This window comes from Mirounga leonina, unplaced genomic scaffold (genome assembly GCF_011800145.1).
Source record: "Mirounga leonina isolate KUSES-001 unplaced genomic scaffold, KU_Mleo_1.0 Mir_94, whole genome shotgun sequence".
NCBI classification, from domain to species: Eukaryota; Metazoa; Chordata; class Mammalia; order Carnivora; family Phocidae; genus Mirounga; species Mirounga leonina.
This window is the reverse complement of record NW_023270855.1, coordinates 42,768,727-42,792,173: the sequence shown is the minus strand read 5'-3', so window position 1 is coordinate 42,792,173 and position 23,447 is coordinate 42,768,727. Positions and strand designations below refer to the sequence as shown.

Below are 23,447 nucleotides of genomic sequence, written 5' to 3'. Positions count from 1 at the left end.
GCAGGCAGGAGAGAGGTCAGCGACCTTGAAAACAAGACAACTGAAATCATCCAGCCTGAGGAGCTTAGTTTCAACAGTATCTAAACACTGTTTCTATAGATCTGTCTCACCCCTTTTATATTGTTATTGTCACAGATTATAATTTATACATTGTATGCCCATCACCACAGATTTAAAAAATTATTGTTCAATGCACTTGCCTTTTAAAGCCCAAAAGACAAAGAAAGATGTTACAAACCCAACCAAAAGTTACAAGTCTGGTTACCTTTACTAGTGTCATTTTTAATTATGGTTTCAAATGACTGTCTAGTAACCTTTCATTTCAGCCTGAAGGACTTTCTTTAGTGTTTCTTGTAGGGCAGGCCCAGTGGTAACAAATCCCCTCCGCTTTTGCTTATCTGGCTATTTCTCAATTTCTCCTTCATTACCGAATAATCATATGGTAGAATATACGATTCTTGGTTGAGTTTTTTTTCATTCAAAACTTTAAATGTTACCCAATTGCCTTCTGGCCTCCATGGTCTCTGAGGAGGTATCAGCTGTCAATCACACTGACACTCCCTGGTTCATGAACAGTTGCTCCTCTCTTGCTTTCAAAAGCCAAGGTTCAACTGTTTGGAGGTAGGTGTCAAGGGCTGTCTCCAGACTTAGCTAAGGTTCTGCTCTGGAAAGCTCTGCACAGCACACAGGCTGAGCCCTGGGCTCTGTGTGTGGAGTGGAGTCTGGGGGCCTAGAGCTAAGATGATGGAGCTTTAGCCTCACTACAGGATGAAAGCATGCAGTACACATCCACATTCACTTCCCACACCACAGCTGCTCAACTGACTGAACTAGGGGCAGCCTGTTTCTCAGACTGTGAATTATTAAAAACATCTGTGAATTCTAGGAGTCTAAACACTGCAGCAGGAAGAGAAAGAAGGGCAGGACACTCCAGAACCTCCAATTTTCTCAGGATAAAGTCTCTTGGGAAAAAGTCCACAGGCCTTGACATTCTTCAAGAGGCTGCCAGTCATTCTCCACCCTTGCCCGGGAGCCACACACTTGCTCTCTTGCTCCTGAGGCTCCATCCCTGCTGGAACACGCCTGCCCATTCTTCTCCGAGATCACTCATCTTTGAGGCCTCAGTTATGGTACCACTTGCCCCAGAAAGTCTTTTCCCTTTCCCCAAAGTCTGGGTTTCCCCTTTGGTGGCTCCTCCGGTGAGCTACCGAAGTGCCCCATACCCACCCCAACATGGTTCTTCTCACTGACAGAGACCTGTTTCTGTGCCTGTAACTAGTGATGGTCTCTCTCGCCGAATACCTATGTGCCAGCCACCAATCCCAGCGCCTTCTACCCATTTGCTCATTTAAGCCTCACCACAACCCAGTGAGACGCAGAAGCTATATCCCCACGAGGAAGTGACAGAACCAGCAGGTCAACACAGGCAGTGTGGTACCAGTCTGTGCTCTTAACATCACACTCACATGTCTTGTATTGCATTTGTTTTGCTAAAAAAATTTAAACGACCATACATTCCTTTTAACATAGGCAAAGAAAACACCAAGAAAAAGATTCTACAAAAATGCAAAATTCAAGGGCGCCTGGGTGGCTCAGTTGGTTAAGCGACTGCCTTTGGCTCAGGTCATGATCCTGGAGTCCCGGGATCGAGTCCCGCATCGGGCTCCCTGCTCGGCAGGGGGTCTGCTTCTCCCTCTGCCCTCTTCCCTCTCGTGCTCTCTGTCTCTCATTCTCTCTCTCTCAAATAAATAAATAAAATCTTTAAAAAAAAAATGCAAAATTCAAGGGAATAATCACCATCCACGGCTACTAAATTCTAGCCAAAAGGAAAGCTTGGAAGCACAGTGTCAGGCAATTTTCAGAAGTAAAAACACTTACTTTTCCAAGGTTAGAAAACAGACTAGAGACATTTAAAGAAACTGTCTGGGGATTTCTACCACCACCCCCATGTTACTTCCCCAAAACTCATTTCTAAGACCAGATTACATCTTGGCTTACCCTGATCTTACAGGGGCAAAGGAAATGAACCAGATCTCCAAAACCTCCCCTGCCTTTCCTGTCTCAGCTCCACCCATCCAGTTGCTCAGGCCAAGCACTTTGATCTTGACTCCTCTTTTTCTCATACTCCACATCTGGTCCTCAGACAATCCTGAGGGCTCCACCTTCAAAATAGCCAGACATGGCCACATCACACCACCTCCAGGCTCTCCACTTAGACTAAGCAACCATCAACTCTCACCTGGAGCAATGCAATCACTTATCTCTTAATCAGGTATGGACCTGAAATCCCCAATCTTCTTCACCACCCAACCCATAACTTTGTCACTGCACCTGCTCCCCACATGTGACCACCTGACGAATCCCAACAGGCTGCTGGGGACCTCCCCTTAATCCCTCTGTTCTTATTTCTGGGCATGCTGGCTCAATTTCCGATTTCCAACTGCTAGCACTTGCATCTCTTTCCCTGAGACTATTGTATTGCTGTTGGAGACCTCTCTGCCTAAGTGGTAGGAATTGAGGCTAGCTGGAGGCAGCCCTCAACCAGTAGTTGATGTGGTGGTTGTACAGATCAGGGGTTCACAAACTACAGCCCACAGCCCATTTTTGTGTGGCCCATGAGCTAAGAATGGTTTTTACACATTTAAAAGGTTATTTTAAACAAACAAACAAGGGGCGGGGTCCTGGGATTGAGCCCCGTGTCGTCAGGCTCCCTGCTCGGTGGGGAGTCTGCTTCTCCCTTGTGCTCACTTTCTGTCTCAAATAAATAAAATCTTAAACGAGTAAAACAAACAAAAACAAAAACAAAAAAACAAAACCCAAAAACATGACAGAGACCATATGTGGCCTTACTATCTGGCCCTTTATGGAAAGAGTCTGCTGACCCCTGGCACAGACTGTCCAAGCCCCCACACCCAGGTGGGAGCTCTGAGGTGGCCGTCCTACACCATTTCTCAGCATTCCCCAGTGAGATGACACAGCTGCCTGTGGGGATAACTTGCGGGGTGGTGCTCCTTCCTTCCTAGCTCATCGTTCCACCTTGCTGCCAGCGCTCATTTCATCTCACACGCAAGCTACACCTTGTCTTAGGGGAGCCCAAACCAAAATCCCCCCTGCCCCCCAAATGCCAGCCAAATTCCTGCCTATCCTTCAAGGCCACACTGCCTCTCTACTCCTCTGTCCCCAAGCCAGTAGTTACCTCTCCTCTATACTCTATGGCAGCCTGCAATCACCGATCCCAGAAACCTCTACTCATCAGCATGATTAATACAAGAAACGTAGGGAGGGAACATGCCATTTTAATTTCTGCATCCCCAATACTAGCCACATGGAAGACATTCAGGAAATGTTCAGGATGAGTTATCTTCCAGATGGCCCACGCACGGCTGACTTCATGGGTGTACAACCCATATTGCTGCACAGGACCCCATGCTCAGAAGGTCCAAGCGCTTGGGGTTTAATGCTCTGCAACAGCAGTATGGACATTCTCAATAAATTCATCTTTAAACTTGTGTTTTGAAGTGAAGTCCATCACAATGGAGCGTGTGCTGAGGGTACGGAGCATAGGTTCACCTGTGGTCCCTCCTGCCTGGGACCACCAGCTCCTCTGCCCCCTCGAATCCCAGGACCTGGCCTTGCCCTCCCTTATCCAGGTATCCCCATTGCTGCTGCCCCCTGGCAGGGGCCTGAATGTAAAAACAAGGGGAGGGGGTCGAGGTCAGATGTGCACGCCTTGCTGTGTCCTAGGGCAGGGTGAGGTGACAGCCACCCCCTAGCCCAGACTGGCAGCACCACTGCGCATCTGATGGGCCTTTGGGTGGGGACCTTTCACCCACTCCCATGCAAGAACATTTAGGACCTTTAATGGTCCTTTCCCCTGCTTCCTGACCAAGCAGCCTTACACTGTCCTATTGCTCTGGTCCCACAACTACGGGGATGCTACTGGCTCTAGTCTCATCCCCTTCTCACTCCCAGCCACCTGGGATTGGGGTTCAGGAGATGCTGAAGACAGACGGAAACAGCACCCACAGAAATGACGTTCAGAGATGTCACCTGAGGCGACTGTCTGGAGACATCAAGGTGAGACATGTTTTCTCCCTTCCCTTCTCAGAGAACAACAGTACAGGAGGAAGGGTGGGGTAGTGAAAGGCGGTATTTCTGAGATCTCCTGCTCTCTCTTGTGTTTGGGGAAATTTCAGGTGGTGAAGGAGTCTTTGATCTCCCACAGGCACTTCAGAGCCTTTCCGGAGCTTGCTTGTGAGGCCAGGAGTAACTTTTGCTGGGGGAGGCCTTGGCTCTGGCATGCTGAACAGGCCAGTGTCCTGGAGCAGCTGCAGGAGCTGGTCCCCTGGGCTCTCAGGTGTAGGCGGCTTCAGGGCAGAGCTCAGAGGTGCTCTGGGACCCGTCCTCAGCTACCCAGCCTGGCTCTCCAGAACACAGTCACAGATAGGCCTTCACTTATTTAGATTTCTTTCTTGTCCATGAAGAGAATAGAAATGTGTCTAGAGTGGCCACAAAGGCACAGAAAAAAGCAGCCTTTAACACAAGCCCCTGTGTGTACACCCCACCAAGAGGCCATGGCGATCTTGGGGAAACTCGTAACGTGGGCAGACCGGGGGAGGCTGACAAGCAGAGGCCACCACAACTGAGATGTGCAGCCTCAGTCCCAAGGTACTGTGTCCCTCCAGAGAAAAAGGAAGAGGAAAGGGGCCAAGCCTGCTCTGGAATACCCACACAGGCTGCACAATGACCATTCTTCATGAGGTTTAGAATGGCCTCATCGTGATTTAACTTGCTCTCCAAGCTCTCTAGCCATGAGCAGCAGGCTGTAGAATCAACAAGGGACCCAGTGACCCTCATGTTAACCTCTGACCTGCACTCAGGAAGGCCGGTAGGTAGCCTGGCACCCAAGCACTCTTTCTTCATCCCACAGTGCACCTACCACATCCCTGCCTGGAAGCAATAGCACCCTGTGCCTTGCTGGGCTGCTGCTGGGCCATGCCTCGGGTGACCTAACCTCTAGGAAATGTGAAGACACCTCTTGCCACAGTGCCTACGTGCCGCAGGTTCCATCAGATTTTCCCAGAGCAAAGAGCATTCACTGCTCCCAGGGTGATCCAGTGCTGATGAACAGGGTCTACGACTCAGGTGGCTGCTAGATCTGAACAGGGTTCTCAAGGGCAGGGATCCTTTGAGGTCAAGCTGCACAACCGCCTCATTCCAGGGACAATAAAAGATAAGCCACTAAATAGAATGTAGATATCTAACAAAACTACTAAAAGCTGTCTAGGACCCACACTTTGTTTTCTGCAGACAACCCGAGACTCTGAACAGAAGGGGGGACTCTGCTCTGGACAAAGAATCTTCCCAAGGTTCGAAGAGGACAGGCTTGTGCCATCGGGCCACAATATCTGGTCTCTTGGACAAAAAGGCCCAGAATCTGTGGATCCTTTGAAACAACTTTGTCATTTTAGGAGGCTGACAGACTTCATCTAGCCTTGGGAAATTCTTCCTAAGCCAATCAGATTTTAAGAAAAGTTGTTAAAAGGCTCCTTTGAGGGCACCTGGGTGGCTCAGTCGTTAAGCGTCTGCCTTGGGCTCAGGTCATGATCCCAGGATCCTGGGACAGAGCCCCACATCGGGCTCCCTGCTTCGTGGGAAGCCTGCTTCTCCCTCTCCCACTCCCCCTGCTTGTGTTCCTTCTCTGTGTCTCTGTCTGCCAAATAAATAAATAAAATCTTTAAAAAAATAAAATAAATAAAAGCCTCCTTTAAGATAACATGACAAAGATGCCGGTTTGGGAAAGTAATTACAGGGCACTAAGAATGGGACAGTCCCTAAGGCTGGTTTTCCTCTTCAAAGAAAAACCTCGTGTCTTTGGAAACTGTCGCGCCATTAGAAGGCGGGACCAGAGGAAGCAGCCGGTTCTCGGAGGGGCTCTCTGGGGGACCACCCTCCCTGCCCGGCTGCTAAGTGAGCTGACTGATGGCCACGACCATAAACAGGAAAGGAGGCGAGGAAGATGCCACTCACTCTCCCTGCAGGGTTTGGCTCAGAAGTTCTCCCCCCAGAAGCCTCGCTGACACTGCCTGCCTCTGCACCAAAGCCAGGTCACATGGGCTGACGGCACTGCGGCTGTGTGTCTCGGGTCCAGACTGCGCTTTTGAGGAGAGGGATGGTGTGCACGTCACTGGGCCGGCACAGCGCCTGGCGTATATTCTGGCCATCTTTAGTGAGTGATATAAAACCCAACTTTGTGCTCTCTCCTCAACTCCTGTTACACATGGCTACGCCTCAAAAAGCCTCCCTGCTCTTGTCTAGGCAGGTCCTGCCTACAGATCCTGCTCCTGACCCATGGCAGCTGAGACCATCTCTCTCAGGGAGCAAACTCCTTGCAATGAAAGCTATCAGCACCAAACAGTATTCTTCAAAAAGTTCCTATCACCTTGGTGAAGTGGAGAAAGTACAGGGCTTCCCACAAGGACCTGCCAGTTGTAACACCACTTCTCAGCTCTCCACGCTAGTTTCATCATCTTGAAAAAAACTAGGACATAACCACCCCCTCTAAGGATGTCAGGCACCAAACAGAACAGCACATGTGAAAGGGAAAGTTCCAAAGGACCTATGAAGCTAGGAGTCATAGAAGATCGGTCTTCCTTGCCTTCCCATCAGCCCAGTCCTACCCCGAACCTCGCCCACCCCTTTCCCAGGACTGATGTTCAGCCAGGAGCACCTGTGGGATATAAGGCAGGCTTGGCTGCGTCTGGGCTGTTCTAGTTGTTAAATATTGCTATCATCACATCTGCCTCTTCCCCCACCTTCCAGCCCATTCTAATTCACCCTGAGTTGAGAAGGCGTTCTCCAAACTTGAGACCGTAGCCATCTCCTACGGTTTTCACACCAGAGGCCCTCACGTCATAAATCCAAGGACTGTCTGTTCTGAAACACTTGTGTAACAGCAAATTACTCATTCAAAGGTAAGGCTCGACTGCACCCAAGCAGCTGCTACATGTCCAGGACGCTGCCTAGTCTCAGCTGGCAACACCCAACATCCAAAGATGAATGGCAAACAGGAAACATCTTTTCCTTTTCCTGTAGCTAGAGTTATCTTCATGGAAGGGGATCACAACTACCCTCCTCAACTCAAACTGACCGCACAACATGTAAGCTGAATTCAATGTACTTGTCTACCAAGTAGTTCTTATCACCGTCCCACGTGCAGAGGCCACTGAGGACCTAAGGATTTAGTGCAGGGGAAGCTCAGTCACACCACCCTCAACAGAAGGCCATACCAGGGATAATAACCATGAGTGTCCCCATGAACTGCTGCTTCAGAAATCAGCAAAAAAGAGAAAACACTTTTAGCAGAGCGGTGGTAGAGTTGCAGACAGACTTTCAAGAAAGACAGTCTAGTGGTTCTCAGCACATGGTCCCAGGCCTGGGAACTTGTCAGAGACACAAATTCTTGGACCCAGCCCAGACCTGATGAATGAGAAATTCTGGGGCGAGGCCCGGCAATCCCTGTTGTGCATGCCTCCAGGTAATTCTGTTGCTAGCTCAGGTTTGAGAAATACATATGCCAGGCCTAGAAAAGTATGATTTTGAAGGACAGAGATGACTTTTAAAAAGTATGATCTTGAGAAATTTTTAAAAAGCTAATTAAATTAGAGGGAAAAAAAACCAAACACAAGAGCTGGCTTCTACTAATTTATCTCCTATAGGATGTAGCCGTATCTTATCTTTTACAACACAATTTAACAAAATTTAAGCATCAGTACAAATACACTGAGCCAGAGCGAGGAGAGTCAGGGTGACAGAGTGCCATGGGGGCAGACACCAGAAATCCCTAGGCCTAGATTTAAAGCCCAGTGTCCCTGCTTATTAACTGTGTAGACCACACAAGGCTCCAATCCACCATCCTCCTTTGGTTAAATGGAAATATAACTGGACTGCTTCCCAAGGTTATTATGAGGATTGATGAGATTAATTATATGCCTGAAGCAACCAACAGGAAATTCTCAATGAAAGCTACTCATCTTTCTTAGTCCTAATTAGAAAAGAACTTGGGATCATTAAGAACCCAACTGGGAGCTCAGTCCTGAACCACCCTCCTTCCAGCACAGCACTGAATACATCTAACAAACGTCAGATGTACAAAGAATGTGGAAACCTTTCCAGAGGCAAGGATAACACAGTGGGCTCTTTTCATGGCTGTAAGTGTTTTAGAGCCAAAAAAGGCCATCAGATATCCTCTTACACCAGGCCCATCCTCCTACATGTCATCATCGGCTGTAGCCTTCTTGAAGCCTGTATATAACAGACAGACAGACAGACGGGAACCGAAGGCAGCTACGGCAGGCACGACAGTCGTTGGGGAGCACAGCAGGCCCTGAGAATCAGCAAGAGGTCAGAAAGACGCTCCTCGTGAACACCAGAAAATGACTGGAGAGCAGAGAACCAAGTCTCTGGGTGAGCCCGCACGAGGGTGTCCAAGGAACTGTTCAAATGGACTTTGTCTTAAAACACTCAAATGCTCCTGCTCTTAACCAGGTATCAAAATGAAACTGTCACTGTTGAAAAGGAATATTAAAAGATCATGCCTTTCAGTTATCTTTCGGTTTCTTAGAAGTGTCTAAACATTATTTTGAAATAGACTACCAGTGACATGAACAAATCTGGTGAATCCCTAAGTTGGGGCCAGCCTGGACTGTTTACAGTCTAGTGGCTAAACACTCCAGGACGTGAACTCTACACCCACCAGCTCCAATGAGCCTCCAGTTACATTGTGTAAAAAGTATACACAGTCCAAGGGCTACAGAGCAATCAGGATTAGGAAACCTACTGTCCCAACACAGTGGCCCACCATATCCAGCGCAACTCAGAAACATACCAGCAGGCTAAGATGCAGAGCCCTGTGAAGAGGATGATAGGGATGGGGTAGGATGCGCAGAGCAGCCCATGGTTGTAGAAGGCCTGAGATATCTTCTCGCGCAGCCTTTCAGTCAGGGTCATCCTCAGCTGAAGTCACCTTGCTGCCATCCCGGAAAGTGACCATGGATCAGCCTGGTGTGCGCTGGACAGCACGGACAATGGACACCATCTGCAGGTACCTGGCAAGAAAGGAGAAAAGTCAACGAGTCCTGGTTCTGCACACTGGGGCTGCTGGGGGAGGTAGCTGTGATGCGTGGCTGGAGACATGTTTCAGGATGCCTACATTCAAGGTCTGGAGACATCAGTCCCAACACACACACACACGCACACACACACACCCCCTCCCATCTGGTCAGCTCTTAGTAACTGTGGGCAGTTTCTCAGTCAGTCTAACCAGAGAGGCCAAAAACTGATGATAAACTCTCAACCCTCTTTCAAAGAGGCATTTCTAAAAGCCCATTCCCGAGAGAGGGCACTGTTCCCACAGGTGTCACAGGAAAGCACCCCTGGGTAACCGACATCACCTTCAGCTGCTCTCTGACAAAGGGGAGTTCTGGACATCCTCCCCAGCTTTCTCTGGGCACAGGCCAGATTGACAGAAATCCCTGGGGAAAAACTACACAGGGCTGACCCCTCAGAAAACACATTCTTGCACAAAGAGTGTTTCACTGGTAAAGAATGTCCAGCGGAGTCAGCCTTTAACACAGAAACAGCGAAAAGTCCAGGCCTCTGACAGAAAGCAAATGTCACTGTGGCAGCAGCATTAGGCGAAGCTGCTGCTCCTGGTGAGGCAGTTGCTCCTGCCCCGGCCTGCCCAGCAGCTGGCCCCTTCGTGGCCCAGGGGAAGCACCTCTCTCCACAGGATTGGGCCTGGACAGGCTGTCAGTCAAGGTGCCCCTCCCTGACCCACAGCAGGCCACCTGGTTGGGCCTCTGTCCCTGGACTTTGATTTCCGAGCAAAAAGAAGCAGGAACTGGATGTGGTGGTGCTTATTCAACCCCCAGAGATTCCTGCCCCTGAGACCATGGCTGCCCCGATGCCAGCCCTTTCTGAAGGTGAGGCTCAGCAGCTTCCTTTCCAGTCTGTGAGCCATCCCAAAGCCTTCCAATAAATCCTCTTTCTGCCTGTGTGAAAGTAGAAAACCTTAAGCCAATAAAATCGGAATAGAAAACTCCAGCAGAAGGCCCAGGGATCTAGAATTCCCTTCATTACAAGCTCTCCGCTGTTACCCACATATAAACCCACTTCTGCTCCATGTTGTCGTTTTCTTTGGTCTGTGTTATAGGGAACGTGCCCAGACTTGTGTCCTGGCTTGATCAGGCTCACTAATGGAAACCTAGGCCAAAGAGGTGACTCTTCAGCAGCGTCAAGACCAGAAACGAGAAGCAAAAGGAGTCACACCACAGCCAATTCACAAGATGAATGGCTAACACCCCTTCCACCTTCCAGGAAACACAAGCTTTAAATGCATATGCAGTTTTCCAGTCCAGCAATCTTCTTAGGAAATAGAACCCTCTGTGGGTCAACTCAACAGGCTCGGGAGAGAGGAGTCTGCAGGTGGCAGCTGCCAGCCCAAGCAGCAGAGGTGTTTCCAGTAGCTCAGCCATTCACAAGGCTCACCCAGAGCACGGCAGGTCAGAGAGGTCTCTAGCAGAGCACCCACCGGGGGCGACCCGCACTAGTGCTCACCACCCAGCGGACACACAGGCTCTGGGAAGCAGTGTTTCTGCTCCTGTGCCCTGGCCCTGCATCCTGCCCCCGGGGTGGGGGTGGGAAAACAAACACTGATGAGATGTACACCTGTGGGAAGAAAGACACTATCACAAGGATCCCCGAAGACTGAAGTCCAGAAACCAACTGTATCTCTTCCAACCTCAGTCCTCTGACAAGTCTCACATCTCTTAAGTGTCGCAAAACCAAGCCCTCCAGAAAATTATGATTTTGTAATCCCCATTTCCTTCTCCGCCTCCTCTGTCCACACATCGGCAACACAGGAGGGGTAGGGGCCCCACCTCTGCAGTCCAGCTTTTACAAGTGGAACTACAGAGAGGAGAAAAAAACTATCTAATTCACTTCGTTTGCAGCAAACACAACTCTTTCTGACATGATCTTAGTTAATTTCAGCTCCCACTGATCTTAATATTATCAGTTATACTCACTGTTAATTTTCACAGCATCTGGAAAACAAAGCAAAAAAAAAAAAAAAATCCAAATTCTAATTACACAGCCAACCTACCTGAACCTACCAAGAGAAGACATTATTCATCCCTACTCCACGGTATACATTTTAATGCAAAGCTACTCCAAAGCAAAATTTACACAACCTGATCCAAAAACCTGTTTTTCCTACATTGCCCCATACTTACAGGTTTCTTCAGATCAAAATCTACCGTTCTGCTTCCTGAATTTAAAGAGACACAACATGTGGAAAGGATGGAGGCCTGGGAGGCCTAAGTGTACGTTACATGAAAACATAAACAATCCTGCTGCCTGCCTTTGTGGGAGACCCCACTATAAGCAAAAACAAAGGAGTTTGTTATTAGACACCTAAATTATAGAGCTGTCCACATAAAGAAAAAAACTAGAACCAGTCAGAACAGCCCTGAGGAATTCTATAGAGGACAAGCCTGGATCAAGTCAGACACTCTGGCTCAGAAAATAAAGGGCGCTAGGAATGGAATGTGTCAGTCCGTGAGGACAGACTGGGGAGGCAGGCTCATCCCACTTTGTCATCAGCTTGCTTGAGATGCCTACAGTTCTGAACGGGCCCTAGATAGGAAAATACATGTGAAAATTTCAGAAAAATCCACATATATACAACATATTGTCATAATATATATAAAAAAAATGATTATCTTTTTATGCCTATATTCACCACTCAACTTTTAAAATTCTCATCAACCAACTCACACTTATTAAGAATCAACCAAGAGGGGTGCCTGCGTGGCTTAGTCGTTAAGCGTCTGCCTTCAGTGCAGGTCATGATCCTGGGATCCTGGGATCAAGCCCCACATCGGGCTCCCTGCTCAGTGGGAAGCCTGCTTCTGCCTCTCCCACTCCCCCTGTTTGTGTTCCCTCTCTCGCTGCATCTCTCTGTCAAATAAATAAATAAAATCTTTAAAAAAAAAATCAACCAAGAAAAATAAACGTGCCAAAGACCCAAGGGAGGTGGAGGTAATAGGAAAAAAGATAAAAAAAAAACTATATAGACTACAGTCTCTGTCCCACAGCTTTTCAGGATCATTTGTTGAAAATACTCACCATCTCCCCCAAGCTTCAGCCACACTAGACCTATCATGCTTGTTTTTACCACAAAGGTTTACTGACTATCCCATTTCTCTGGAATAAATGCCTAGAAGTGGAACTGCTAGGTAGTATGGCATGGTGAAATTTTCTAAGAAACTGTCAAAATATTTTCCAGAGTGCTTGTACCATTTTATAGTTCCACCAGCAGTATATGAGATTCTGTTTCTTCTCATCTGCCATCATTTGGTATTTCCACTATTTTTTAGTTTGGCTGTGCTAACAGGTGTATACTGATAACTAATTGGGTCTTAAATTACATTTCCCTAATGACTAGTGACACTGAACACGTGCCTCTCTGCCATGTGTCTGTATACACCATAGGATGTTATATACACGAGATCATGTCATTTGCAAACAGAGTTAGTTTAATTTCTTTTTTTCTAATCTGGATGCCTTTTATTTGTTTTCCTTATAAAACTGTCTTGGGGCGCCTAAGTGGCTCAGTTGGTTAAGCGACTGCCTTCGGCTCAGGTCATGATCCTGGAGTCCCGGGATCGAGTCCCACATCGGGCTCCCTGCTCGGCGGGGAGTCTGCTTCTCCCTCTGACCCTCCTCCCTCTCATGCTCTCTGTCTCTCATTCTCTCTGTCTCAAATATCTTTAAAAAAAAAAAAAAAACTGTCTTGACTAAATAAGGTTGCTAAAGTAATTAAATAATACATAATAAAAACATGCATTAGAATCTCACTCTCAGTATTGTAAGATGAAAAAGTTCTAGAGATCTATTCCACAACAATGTGAAATACTAACACTACTAAACTATATACTTAAAATGGTCAAGATGGTCAATTTTATGTTTTTTATTACAATAATAAATTTTTTTAAAAAAAGAAAAAAAAGGGGCACCTGGGTGGCTCAGTCGTTAAGCATCTGCCTTCGGCTCAGGTCATGATCCCAGGGTCCTGGGATCGAGCCCCACATTGGGCTTCCTGCCCGGCGGGAGGCCTGCTTCTCCCTCTCCCACTCCCCCTGCTTGTGTTCCCTCTCTCGTGTTCTGTCAAATAAATAAAATAAAATCTTTAAAAAAAAAAAAAAGAAAAGAAAAAAAACCTGTGTCTTGGCTAGAACTTTTAGTACAATGTTGAATTGTAGTGGTGAGAATGAATCCTCATCTTACTCCTGAGCTTAGGAAGAGAACATTCAGTCTTTTACCATTAAATGAGATATTATGTCAAAGTTTTTCATAGATGCCTTTACCAGATTGAGAAAGACCCCTTCTATTCCTAGTTTGAGAGGGTATTTTTTTAATTAACATATAATTTATTATTTGTTTCAGGGGTACAGGTCTGTGATTCATCATTCTTACACAATACACAGTGCTCACCACAACACATACCCTCCCCAATGTCCATCATCCAGCCACTCCATCCCTCCTACCACCCTCCACTCCAGCAACCCCCAGTTTGTTTCCTGAGATTAAGAGAGTTTTTTTTTTTTAAGGGGTGGTTAGAGGGAGAGAGGATCTTATGCAGGTTCTAAGCCTTGCGGAGCCCAATGTGGGGCTTGATCTTACAACCCTGAGATCATGACCTGAGCTGAAATCAAGAGTCAGATGCTTAACTGACTGAGCCACCCAGGCGCCCCAAGAGTTTGTTTTTTTTTTTTAATCAATAAAGGGTATTATAGTTTTTTGTGTGTCTTTTGAGATAGTCCTGTGATTTTTTATTTATCTTACTAATAAGGTATATTACAAAGGCTGAGTTATTGTATCCATGTTGAACCAACTTTGTATCACTGGGTATCATCCTTCTAAATGTTGGTAGTCTTGGCTAAGGGCTACTATGTCTATATTCATAAGGGATACTCGTCTGTAGTTTTCCTTCTTTATGATGTCTTTGCCTACCTTTGGTATTAGGATAATGCCGGCCTCGTTCCATCTCATTCCAAGATGACTTGGAAGTGCTCCCTCTTAATTTTTTGGAAGAATTCATGATAAATCTTTAAACATTTGACAGAATTCACTAGTGAAGCCATCAGATATTGGGCTTTTATTAATTGGGGGACTCACAAACATTCAGATATTTGTTGTTGCTGTTGTTGTTTTATGTAGGCTCCACACCCGGTGTGGAGCCCAACATGGGTCTTAAACTCACAACCCTGAGACCAAGACCTCAGCTGAGATCAAGAGTTGGACACTTAACCAACTGAGCCACCCAGGCACCCATTTGTTTTTTTTTTTAAGTGGGAAGTTTCAAAATTAACTCAATCTCTTTCCCTGTTTCCTGCTATTCAGATTTTCTATTTTTTCTTAGGGCACTTGGGTGGCTCAGTCGGTTAAGTGTCCAACTCTTGATTTGGGCTCAGGTCATGATCTCAGGGTTGTGAGAGATTGAGCCCTGCATCAGGGTCTGTGCTGGGCATGGAGCCTGCTTGAATTCTCTCCCCCTCTGCCTCCCCCCGCCACACCAACCCCCTTCTCTCTCTCACTCTCTTAAAAAAATTTTTAAGATTTTATTTATTTTAGAGAGAGAGCATGGGGGGGGAGGCACCCCTCTATTCCTTCTTTAGTAAGTTTTCTTTGTATGTTTCAGGATCTGTCCATCTCATCTAGGCTAACTAACTTATTGGCATTGTGTTTACTGTTCATAGTATTTCCTTACAATCATTTTTATTTCTGGAAGGTTGGTGGTAATGTCCCCACTTTCATTAATAATTCTAGTAATTCGAATCTTATTTTCTTGGTCATTGTGGCTGAAGTTTCGCCAATTTTGAAAGCTAAGCCCTCTGTTACTGTCCCAGAACTCCCTGCAGCTCTGTGTACTTTTTGTACTTTTCCTAAGTTTAATTCCTGCTGGGTTGGACTGGATCATTCTCACTGCTCTTTGAGTTAACTGACTCTTCTGTTACCCCCACTCTGTTACTGAGGTCATTTCATGAATTTTTAAATTTAGTTTTACTTATAAATTTTCCAATTTTAAATTTAAATATCTAATTTTCCATTTCTTTTTTAAAAAAGATTTTAAAGATTTTATTTATTTGACAGAGAGAGATAGCAAGAGCAAGGAACACAAGTAGGAGGAGTGGGAGAGGGAGAAGCAGGCTTCCCGCCGAGCAGGGAGCCTGATGTGGGGCTTGATCCCAGAACCCTGGGATCATGACCTGAGCCGAAGGTGGATGTTTAACAACTGAGCCACCCAGGCGCCTCCCCCCCTTTTTTTAAAGACTTATTTATCTGAGAGAGTGAGAGAGAGTGAGAGACAGAGCACAAGAGGAGAGAGGGTCAGAGGGAGAAGCAGACTCCCTGCCGAGCAGGGAGCCTGATGTGGGGCACGATTCCAGGACGCCAGGATCACGACCTGAGCCGAAGGCAGATGCTTAACAGACTGAGCCACCCAGGAGCCCCTTCCATTTGTTTCAAGAGTGTTCACCCTCACTTCTTAAAAGGAGGTTTTAATTATATTTTAATTCTACTTTCTGCCTTAAAGTCTTTGCTAATCCCAACATCTATACCATCTCATGGTTCCCATCTGTTGACCATCCTTTCTCCTTAGGAGACAGTAAGATTTTCCTGATTCTTCATATGTGGAGCAATTTTGAATTTCTAGATATTATGCTATGTTAATCTGGATCTTGTTTAGGTGCAATGGAAAATGCTGGATTTTTTGTTCATTTTAACAGTAATTAACTTGATTAGGTCCCAGACATATCATGCAGTGGCCAGCACAGGACTTGGGCAGTAGTCTACTCCACGGTTGAGTCTTCAAGGCTCTCGGTATGCTGTTTAGAGTCAGATGCATACATGCTCTTTCAAAGGAGAGCCCAGGAATTCATGCACAATACTATGGGTTCCCTTTGTGAATTTCCTTCCTCTCTGCAATCTTCCTGACACTTTCCAGCTCCCAGAGGCCCCTTTCCCAGTCTTCTGGCTAGAAAGGTAAAGCTTTAGTTTATCTGCTGAGCACCTACCACAACTGTGATTGCCTCTAGGGTCAAGTGGTGAGAAGAGACAGAAAACAAAATCAGTGAATCTCTCTCCATGCTCTTGGAACCATAATCCCTCTAAATTAAAGGATTCCTCTCCCATCTGGCTGGCTCCCAATGACTGAGCCACCCAGGCGCCCCAACATAGAAGTTTGAACCCATTCTTTACTCTTCCCCATGTTTTAGGTATATGATGTCATATTTTACATCCTTTTGTTTTATGTTTCTTGGCTGATTTTTTTACAGAAATATTTCTTTTTATTGCTTTTGTGTTCCTACCTTCATGCTATTGGTTTTGGCCTTTCCTTTCCACTCAGAGTTCCCTTTAATGTTTCTTGCAGGGCTGGTGTAGTGGTCACGAACTCCTTTAGTTTTTGTCTGTCTCCTTCAATTCTGAATGAATGCCTTCCTGGACAGAGTATTCTTGGCTGCAGGTTTTTCCCATTCAGCACGTTGAATATATCATGCCCCTCCTTTCTGGCTGGAAAGGTTTCTGCTGAAAAATCCACTGTTGGCCTTATGGGGGGTTTTTTGTATGTAACTTTTTTTTTTTTTTTAGATTTTATTTATTTATTTATTGGAGAGCGAGCGAGAGAGAAACAGCATGAGAGAGGAGGGGGTCAGAGGGAGAAGCAGGCTCCCCGCTGAGCCGGGAGCCCAATGTGGGACTCAATCCCAAGACCCTGGGATCATGACCTGAGCTGAAGGCAGTTGCTTAACCAACTGAGCCATCCAGGCGCCCTGTATGTAACTATTTTCTTATGTCTTGCTGTTTTTAATATTTTTTCTTTACTACTATATTTTGCCATTTTAATTACAATATGTTTTGGTGTGGATCTGCTTTTGTTGATTTTGTTGGGGGTTCTCTGTGCCTCCTGGATCTGGATGTCTGTTTTCTTCTCCAGATTAGGGATGTTTTCAGCTATTATTTCTTCATTTAAATTCTCTGCCCACCTTTCTTTCTCTCCTTTTTCTGGGCCTCCTATAGTAAGAATGTTATTATGTTTGATGGAGTCACTGAGTTCCCTAAGTCTGTTCTTGTTTTGCATAATTCTTTTTTCTCTATTTTGTTAAACTTGATTACTTCCCATTACTCTGTCTTCTAGGTCATTAATTCATTTCTCTGCTTCTTCCAGCTTGCTGTTCATTACATCAGGTGTGTTTCTCATTTCATTTATTGAGCCCTTTATCTCTGCTATGTTATTCCTTAGCTCTGTGTTAATGGTTGCACTGATGTCCTCTGCTCTTAAGTCCAGTGAGTATCCTTATGATCATTGCTTTAGGTTTTTTGTGTGTATGTTTTTTTTTTTTTTTTAAGTAAGTTCTATGCCCAATGTGGGGCTTGAACTCATGACCCTGAGATCAAGAGTGGTGTGCTCTACCAACTGAGCCAGTCAGGTGCCCCATGATCATTGCTTTAAATTCTTCATCAGGCATGTTACTTATATCTGTTTCACTCAAGTCTCTGACCATGGTTTTATCCTGTTCTTTCATCTGGAACAAATTCCTCTGCCTTCTTATTTTGTCTAAATTTCTGTGCCTGTTTCTCAGTGTTAGGAAAGTCAGCTACATCTCCTGTTCTTGAGTGTAATGGCTTTATGAAGAAGAGGTCATGTGGTGCCCTGCAGTGTGGTGTCCCGTTTCTAGGACCTGGTACTTCTGGGACTGTCTCCCGTGTGTGCTATGTGTGCTCTGTTGTTGTACCCTGGCCACTTTATCCTTCAGGCTAGTTTTCTGCAGAGGCTTTCTTTGCCTATCATGGGCAGGGTCTGGTGCCTGGCCTGAATGTGGCACTTTTTAACTTGGTGTGTTCTGGCCTGCTTGTGAAATGAGACCTGTTGCTGCTGCCACTGGAATTGAGGCCTCACAAAACTCGGCTGGGAGACACGGTGTGGTAGGGGTTTGGGCCAGTCTTCTAGGGAAGGGCGCCTCCCTCCCCCTGTGCTGGGACTGAGGCAAGCATGACTGGGAAGGGCCGTTCCACCTGAGTGCCGGGAGGTGGGTGGTGGGAGGGAGCTTGGTGTAAGCAAATTAGGTAGGGAGTGTGGTCACTGCACTGGTTCCTGGTGGTGGCTCTGTGTTTATGCTGAGGGGAGGAGGAGGGAAATGGTGCTGTCCAGTTCCTGTGTTCCTGGCGGGAGAGAGGGTGTCTCTGTGAATGCTGCCTCTCTAGGACATGCTCCCAGATGAGCAGCTAACCTCCCCACTGTGTGCCCCAGGCACTCTTCAGATCACTGTTTCTAGGCTGTATGTCTGCAGGCTATTTGCCTTGTCTCTTCTCCAAGAGCAGCCCAGTGTCCTCTCAGCCCTTCCAGAACCAAGCATGCTGACCTTTAAAACTCCAGGCTTTAAGCCCCAGTGGTTGCAAGAACTCACGAGATTCAGGCCGTCTTGCTTTCCAAGGCAGTTGCTACGGGGATTTGTTTTCCCTGTGCACTCCAGCGTGTACTAGTCTGTCTCTTGCCCTTCTTGCCTGTGGCTCCCTCCCCACTGCAGTAGCCACTTATCCATTTCCCTACCCAACTGCATCTCTGCACTTCCTACCTTTGATGTGGTCTCTTCTCTACCTTTAGTTTTGGAGTTTTTTCTGTCAGTTTTCAGATCAATTTCTGGGGTACTGAGGATAATTTGATAGTTATCTAGTTGTATTTGTGAGACGAGGAAGCCCATCTTCCTCAGTCAATCTCTTATAGCATTTTGAATACATCATCCCACTCTCTCTTAGCTTGTAGTGTTTCTGCTGAGAAATCCACTGATAGCTTTATGGGGGTTTCCTTGTATGTGAAGAATTTTTGTTCTCTTGTTGCTTTAAAATTTTTTTCTGATTTTAGATGGCTTTATTATAGTCTGTCTTGGAGAAGATCTTTTTGGGGACCAATGAGCTTTATGAATGTGGATGTCTAAATCTCTCCCCAGACTTGGGAAGGCCTCAGCCACTGTTTCTTTAAATAAGCTTTCTGTCCCTTTCTTCTCTTTTTCTTCTGGGATGCCAGCAATGCTTAGATAGTTTCTCTTGATGGTATCTCGTAATTCACACGGGCTTTCTTCACTTTTGTTATTTTGGTTGTTCTCCTCTGGATAATTTCAAGTGACCTATGACTTCACAGATTCTTCTGCTTTGATCACATCTGTTGTTGGTGCTCTCTACTGCATTGTCATTTCACTCATTGCATTCTTCACCTCTAGGATTTCTGTTTGGATGTTTTTTATAATTTCTATCTCTCTGTTAAACTTCTTGTTTTGTTTGTGTATTGTTTACTGATTTCATTGAATTGTTTTTCTGTTTCCCTATAGCTCACTAAGCTGAATTCTTTATTAGGTAGATTGCAGATCTCTATTTCTTTGGGGTCAGTTACTGGAAAATTACTGTGTTCCTTTGGTGATGTCTTGTTTCCTTGATTTCATGTTCCTGGATATCTTGTGTTGCTGCTTTGCATTTGAAGAAGCAGTCACCTTCTCCAGCCTTGACTGATTGGCCTTGGGAGAGAAATATCTTCTGTCAGCCTGCTGGGGATCCTAAGGCTTTCCCAGTGAATGACAACTGTATTATCAGATATTCCAAATGCTTTTATCTTTTTTTTTTTTAAAGTAGGTTCCACGCCCAGCATGGAGCCGGTTGCAGGGCTTGACCTCAACGACCCTGAGATCAAGACCTGAGCTGAGATCAAGAGTCAGATGCTTAATTTAAGAAACAAAACAGATGAACATAGGGGAAGGGAAGGAAAAATAAAAAAAGTTAAAAACAGAGAGGGAGGCAAACCATGAGAGACTCTTAACTCTAGGAAACAAACTGAGGGTTGCTGGAGGGGAGGTGGGTGGGAGGATGGGGTAACTGGGTGGTGGGCATTAAGGAGGTCACTTGATGTAATGAGCACTGGGTGTTAGAGGCAACTGATGAATCACTGAATTCTACTCCTTTTTTTTTTTTTTTAAGATTTTATTTATTTATTTGACAGAGAGAGAAACAGAGAGGGACACAGAGAGGGAGGAAATATAAGCAGGGGGAGTGGGAGAGGGAGAAGCAGGCTTCCCGCAGAGCTGAGCTGAAGGCAGACGCTTAACGACTAAGTCACCCAGGCACCTCCTGAATTCTACTCCTGCAAGTAATAATATAGTATACGTTAACTAGATTGAATTAAAAAAAAGAGAGAGAGATGCTTAACTGACTGAGCCATCCAGGTGCCCCTCCAAATGCTTTTTAAATGGTTATCACATTTTAGAATCAACCTATACAAAATGTACAGGAGATTTTTGTAACAGTTAAAAAATAAATGTAAATGTTGACAACACATAAAGAGATAAGCATCACAGTAACTAAAATCAGAAATACATTCCAGGGGGTGCCTGGGTGGCTGAGTCGTTAGGCATCTGCCTTTGGCTCAGGTCATGATCCCTGGGTCCTGGGATCGAGCCCCGCACTGGGCTCCCTGCTCCACGGGAAGCCTGCTTCTCCCTCTCCCACTCCGCCTGCTTGTGTTCCCTCTCTCGCTGTGTCTCTCTCTGTCAAATAAATAAATAAAATCTTTAGAAAAAGAAAAAAATACATTCCAGTACTACTTGAATATAAATATATGTGTACTACTTTTATAATTGAAAAACAATCACTGTTGTGGCTGGTAATGGAGAACTTTAGGGTAATACTCTGTTTCTTGATGCGAGTGTTGTTGAGGTTAAATGGCTTTATTTACTTTCATGGAGCTGTATGCTTGTAATCTGTATACTTTTTTGCAATATTTTATGCTAAATTTAAAAAGTTTAAAATAAAAAAGGCAGTACTCATCATAAAAAATGTAAAAGTACAGAAAGTTGACTTAAAATATCTTTCCACAGGGGCGCCTGGGTGGCTCAGTCGTTAAGCGTCTGCCTTCGGCTCAGGTCAGGATCCCAGGGCCCTGGGATCGAGCCCCGCATTGGGCTCCCTGCTCAGTGGGATGCCTGCTTCTCCCTCTCCCACTCCCCCTGCTTGTGTTCCCTCTCTCGCTGTGTCTCTCTCTGTGTCAAATAAATAAATCTTAAAAAAAACAAACCAACTTATATGTCTATCAACCTAATATAAACTGCTATGTGCAGAAAATATAATTTACAAACTTAATGGTAACCACAAATCAAAAGCCACTAAGAAATAAGCAAAGAATATAAAGAAAGAAATCCAAATACAGCACCAAAGAAAACTAGCACACCATGAAAGAAAGGATCAGACAAAATCTCCAGAAAGCACCACAAAACAAGTAATAGCAATAAATACATACCTATCAATAATTACTTTAAATGTAAATGGACTAAACACTCCAATAAAAAGACATAGGATAACAGAATGAATAATAATAATAAAAAAACTCCATCTACATGACGCCTACAAGAGACTAATTTTATACTTAAAGACACTTGCAGATTGGAAAGTGAGGGGATGGAGAAACATTTATCATGCAAATGGATGTCAAAACAAAGCTGGAGTAGCAATACTTATATCGGACAAAATAGGCATTAAAACAGACTGTAGCAAGAGACAAAGAAGAACACTATAACAAAGAGAACAATTCAACAAGAAAATATAACAATTTTAAATATTTATGCTCCCAACATGGGAACTTCCAAATACATAAAACAGTAAACAACAAACATAAACTAACTGATAATACAATAGTGGGGGACTTGAGCACCCCACTTATATCAATGGACAGATCATCTAAGCAGAAAAACAACACGGAAACAAGGGATTTGAATGACATACTGGACCAGAAGGATTTAACAGATATATGCAGAGCATTCCATCCTAAAACAGTAGAATACACATTCTTTTCAAGTGCACATGGAACATTCTCCAGAAGAGATCACAAATTAGGCCACAAAACGAGCCTCAACAAATTCAAAAAGATCAAACTCATACCATGCATCTTTTCTGACCACAACACTATGAAACTAGAAGTCAACCACAAGAAAATAACTAGAAAGACCACAAATACATAAGGGTTAAATAACATGCTACTAAACAATAAATGAGTCAACTGAGAAATAAAAGAAGAAATGAAAAAGTACATGGAAACAAATGAAAATGAAAACACAATGGTTCAAAACCTTTGGGATGCAGTAAAAGCAGTTCTAAGAGGGAATTTTATAGCCATACAGACCTACTTGCTCAAGAAGCAAGAAAAATCTCAAATAAACAACCTAGCCTTACACCTAAAGGAACTAGAAAAAGAACAACAAAAAGAACTAAAACCAGCAGAAGTAAGGAAGTAATAAAGATTAGAGCAGAAATAAATGATATAGAAACTAAAAAAAAAAAAAAATCAACAAAAACAGGAGCTGCTTCTTTGGGAAACAAACAAACAAACAAAAAAATTGATAAATCTCTAGCCAGACTTATCAAAACAAAAAGAGAAAGGACCCAAATAAATAAAATCACAAATGAGAGAGGAGAAATAACAACAAACACCACAGAAAAGAGAATATTATGAAAAATTATATGCCAAAAAATTGGGCAACCTAGAAGAAATGGATAAATTATTAGAAACATATAACCTACCAAAACTGAAACAGGAAGAAATAAAAAATTTAAACAGATCAATTACCCGCAAAGAAATTGAGTTAGTTATTAAAAAACTCCAAAGAAAGAAAAGTGTGGGACCAGACGGCTTCACAGGCAAATTCTACCAAACATTTAAAGAAGAGTTAATACCCATTCTTCTCAAACTATTCCAAAAAACAGAAGAGGAAGGAAAACTTCCAACTTATTCTATGAGGCCAGCATTACCCTGATACCAAAACCAGATAAACACACCACAAAAAAAGAGAACTACATGCCAATATCCCCAAGGAACACAGATACAAAAATCCTCAACAAAATACTAGCAAACCGAATCCAACAATACATTTAAAAAACTTATTCACCACGATTAAGTGGGATTTATTCCTGGGTTGCAAGGGTGGTTCACTATTCTCAAATCAATCAACATAATACATCACATCAATAAGAGAAAGGATAAGAACCATATGATCATTTCAATAGATCCAGAAAAAGCATCTGACAAAGTACAACATCCACTCAGGATAAAAACCCTCAACAAAGTAGGTTTAGAAGGAACATACCTCAACATAATAAACGCCGTACGTGAAAAATCCACAGCTAATGTCATCCTCAGTGAGGAAAAACTGAGAGCCTTGCCCCTAAGGTGAGGAACAACACAAGGACATCCACTCTCACCACTTTTACTCAACACAGTACTGAAAGTCCTAGTCACAGCAAACAGACAACAAAAAGAAATAACCCAAATCAGCAAGGAAGAAGTCAAA

General features: G+C 44.6%; 1 protein-coding gene across 1 annotated transcript in view; it reads right to left on the bottom strand.

Moving 5' to 3' along the window:
• SCAP (SREBF chaperone) overlaps positions 1-23,447 on the bottom strand; it is a 67,167-nt gene that overhangs the window by 26,273 nt on the left and 17,447 nt on the right. The window contains exon 2 of the mRNA XM_034998138.1: positions 8,888-9,107. Within this exon, the coding sequence (XP_034854029.1) occupies positions 8,888-9,009 (122 nt within the window). The 5' untranslated portion in view covers positions 9,010-9,107. The remainder of the gene's footprint in view (positions 1-8,887; positions 9,108-23,447) is intronic.